At 57.8% G+C, this 2,781-nt stretch overlaps 1 protein-coding gene across 1 annotated transcript in view; it reads left to right on the top strand.

The window, feature by feature from the left end:
- Positions 1 to 2,781, top strand: part of Onecut3 (one cut homeobox 3) — a 21,198-nt gene that overhangs the window by 1,167 nt on the left and 17,250 nt on the right. The window contains exon 2 of the mRNA XM_028771562.1: positions 8 to 363. Within this exon, the coding sequence (XP_028627395.1) occupies positions 8 to 363 (356 nt within the window). The remainder of the gene's footprint in view (positions 1 to 7; positions 364 to 2,781) is intronic.

The following is a 2,781-nucleotide window of genomic DNA, read 5'->3' as shown; positions in this document are numbered from 1 at the left end:
TGCTTGCTCCGCTGGGCGGGCTGGCTGCGGCCGGGGCTCACGGGCCTCACTCAGGCGGTGGTGGCCCCGGAGGGGGCGGTGGCGCCGGCGGCGGCAGCGGCGGCCCGGGAGCCGGCGCCGCAGCTGAGGAGATCAACACCAAAGAGGTGGCCCAGCGCATCACCGCCGAGCTGAAGCGCTACAGCATCCCGCAGGCCATCTTCGCGCAGCGCATCCTATGCCGCTCGCAGGGCACGCTCTCCGACCTGCTGCGCAACCCGAAGCCCTGGAGCAAGCTCAAATCCGGCCGGGAGACCTTCCGCAGGATGTGGAAGTGGCTACAGGAGCCCGAGTTCCAGCGCATGTCGGCGCTGCGCCTGGCAGGTAGGGACGAGGGCCCCAGAGGCTCGACCCTGGGGGACATCGTTGGCACAGGATGAGGGATCCTGCTAGTACGTCCTGGTAGCCTCAGAGGGGGATTCTCTAGTCTCTGAGGCGGACCCAAGTCTACATCGCCGAGTGTCGCTAATAGAGAGAGAGTAATTGAAATTATTGCCGCCTTCTCAGTTCTTTTAGGGACTGTGTAGGGTGTCTAGTGTCTTTGAGGCTGACGTAGACATAGGGTGCTAAACTAAAACAGCCCTCGCGTGGCTCCGTGTGCGTGCTTGTATGCGCTCGTGTGTAGCACGTTCCTTGGGTTCATGATTCCCCAGGATCGGAGGTGCCACTCCCCTCGTCCCCAAACATCCTGCAAAGAGGGACCAACGGCGCCCTCTCTGCACCCAGTCACAAAGCTCCAGGTGCTGACTAGACTCAGCCAAGGCCTGGCCACCGCTCTGCCCCCAGCCTCAGCACCACCGAGCTCTCTTCCTATGCAGCTCAGCCTGTGCTGACGATCGATCTGCTAGTCCCCCATCCCTCCCCCCTCTGGCCGTAGGCAAAGGTCATTTGAGATTGGGGGAGGGGCGGCCCTTGGGACCCTGAGCTCAGAGGCATCCACCAGAGGCCTTCACACCCCCGGCGGCTCCCAGGTCCTCACCCCATCCTGTTTTCCTTGCACCCTTTCTACTTCTCTCCGCGGGGACAAATTGCTGTCCCTGTCTTCGGGCTGCCTCTTCTGTACTCAGTCCTATCTCTCTTTATTCTTTTCTTCCCTCGCGTCTTGCCTGAGTCTCTCTCTCTCCCACACACAGGCATATGAGCCAGCCCCCGGGGGACCCGTTGTCTGCTCCTTTGGTCTAACCTGTCCCCTCCCACCCCAGCGAGGAGTGTGGGGGTGTAACATAGACCCTACATCTTCCGTGTTTGGGAAGGGGGTGTCAGGAGGTCGGTGGTCTAGGCAGAGCGTTTGTCTATGGTGTGGTGGGGAGGGGGCTGTACACCCCGTTCCAGGGACAATAGCGGTTTCCAGAGCATCATCGATCCCTCTGCATACAAACACAGAGAGGGGCGGGGCAACTAGAACTCAAGAGAGGCGCCCCCAAGGCCGGAGCTGAGCACTGGGTTGACTGTACCCCCAGGCCACCCTGCAGGCGCGTGTGGGGTGCAGAGAAGCAGGGGGCACTGGGCGTAGCGGATAGGTAGAAGTAGGCTTGGTTGGAACCTGTGCTCTATCTGTAGCTCCAAGGCCGCTGTGCAGCCCGGCACTCACAGACCTACCTCAGTTTCCCTTCTCTAGAGTCTTCAATGGGATGGCTCAGTGACAAGACATAGCCTGTCTTTGGGATGTTTTGTGTCACGAATTCCTGGGGGCAAGTGGCACTGGAGGACATTAGGATAAATACACACAGGTTTTTATCTGAAGGGTCCTGTTGCTGGTGACAGAGACAAGGAAATCTGTCCCAGAACGCAGCTCCTCTCTTGTGCTGCACATGATTGTCCTCTGGTAGTGTTGCCAGGGGTCCACTGTCTCCAAGGGGCTCTTGTGTTCTGTGGATTCTAAGACCCCCCCTCCTGTACATACATCCATTGTATACCCAACCCCGGGCCACTCGCCACTCCTAGCACCTGTGGGAGTGCTGTTTCAATTGCTCTCCTGTGGACACAGAAGGCAGACACACCACACAACTGCTGGGCATCATGGTCCCAGATTCTGCAAGGCCACCAGCCCTCTGTGTCCCACCTAAGCAATCAGTCACTCCATCACTCCACGGAAGCTGGGGACAGACTGGCTCCTTGTCTTGCGAAGTTCTGGTGACCAGTGTCTTCCCCTAGGACTGTGTCACAGGATTAGAAGTGTGGTCACTTCAGGGGAGTACAGAAGCTGGGACCCAGGCAACACAGAATATGGTTAAAATTGAGATACCTGGTGTGTTCCAGGTCAGCCTTGGGGTCCAAGCTGTCACATTGTGACCTAACACTCCAGGCTCTTCTCTGTCTTCATCTTCGGACTCCACTGGAGTCAGGAGTGGCAGCCGGGGTCATTAGGCTCAAGCCAGCCGGTTAGTTCTGGTCCTCGCACAAATGAAAAGCAGTTAAGTGGCGGTAAATTGTGACATTTAGAGGATGCTGGGGCGGCCAGGCGGGACTCTTCAACATACTGTGTCTCGATGGCAGCTGAAGGTGTCAAACCTGGGCCTCACTCCTCACTCTTGTGTCCCCGAACCACTGGGGACAAAATTGGACCTTGCCTTCTATGAATCCAGGAGGGAAACTGTCCACCCAAGTCACAGCCTCATGGGAAAACATTGTCCCCAGTGCCACCAACCCTAGAATGTCCTGCAAAACAGAACCAGTGAGAGAAAGGGACAATGTAGGGATATAGGGAGAAGACAGACAGACAGACAGACAGACAGACAGACA

The sequence above is a fragment of the Grammomys surdaster genome, unplaced genomic scaffold (assembly GCF_004785775.1).
Source record: "Grammomys surdaster isolate TR1022 unplaced genomic scaffold, NIH_TR_1.0 209, whole genome shotgun sequence".
NCBI lineage: Eukaryota > Metazoa > Chordata > Mammalia > Rodentia > Muridae > Grammomys > Grammomys surdaster.
The sequence above is the reverse complement of the archived record's forward strand: the minus strand, read 5'-3'. Positions and strand labels throughout refer to the sequence as shown.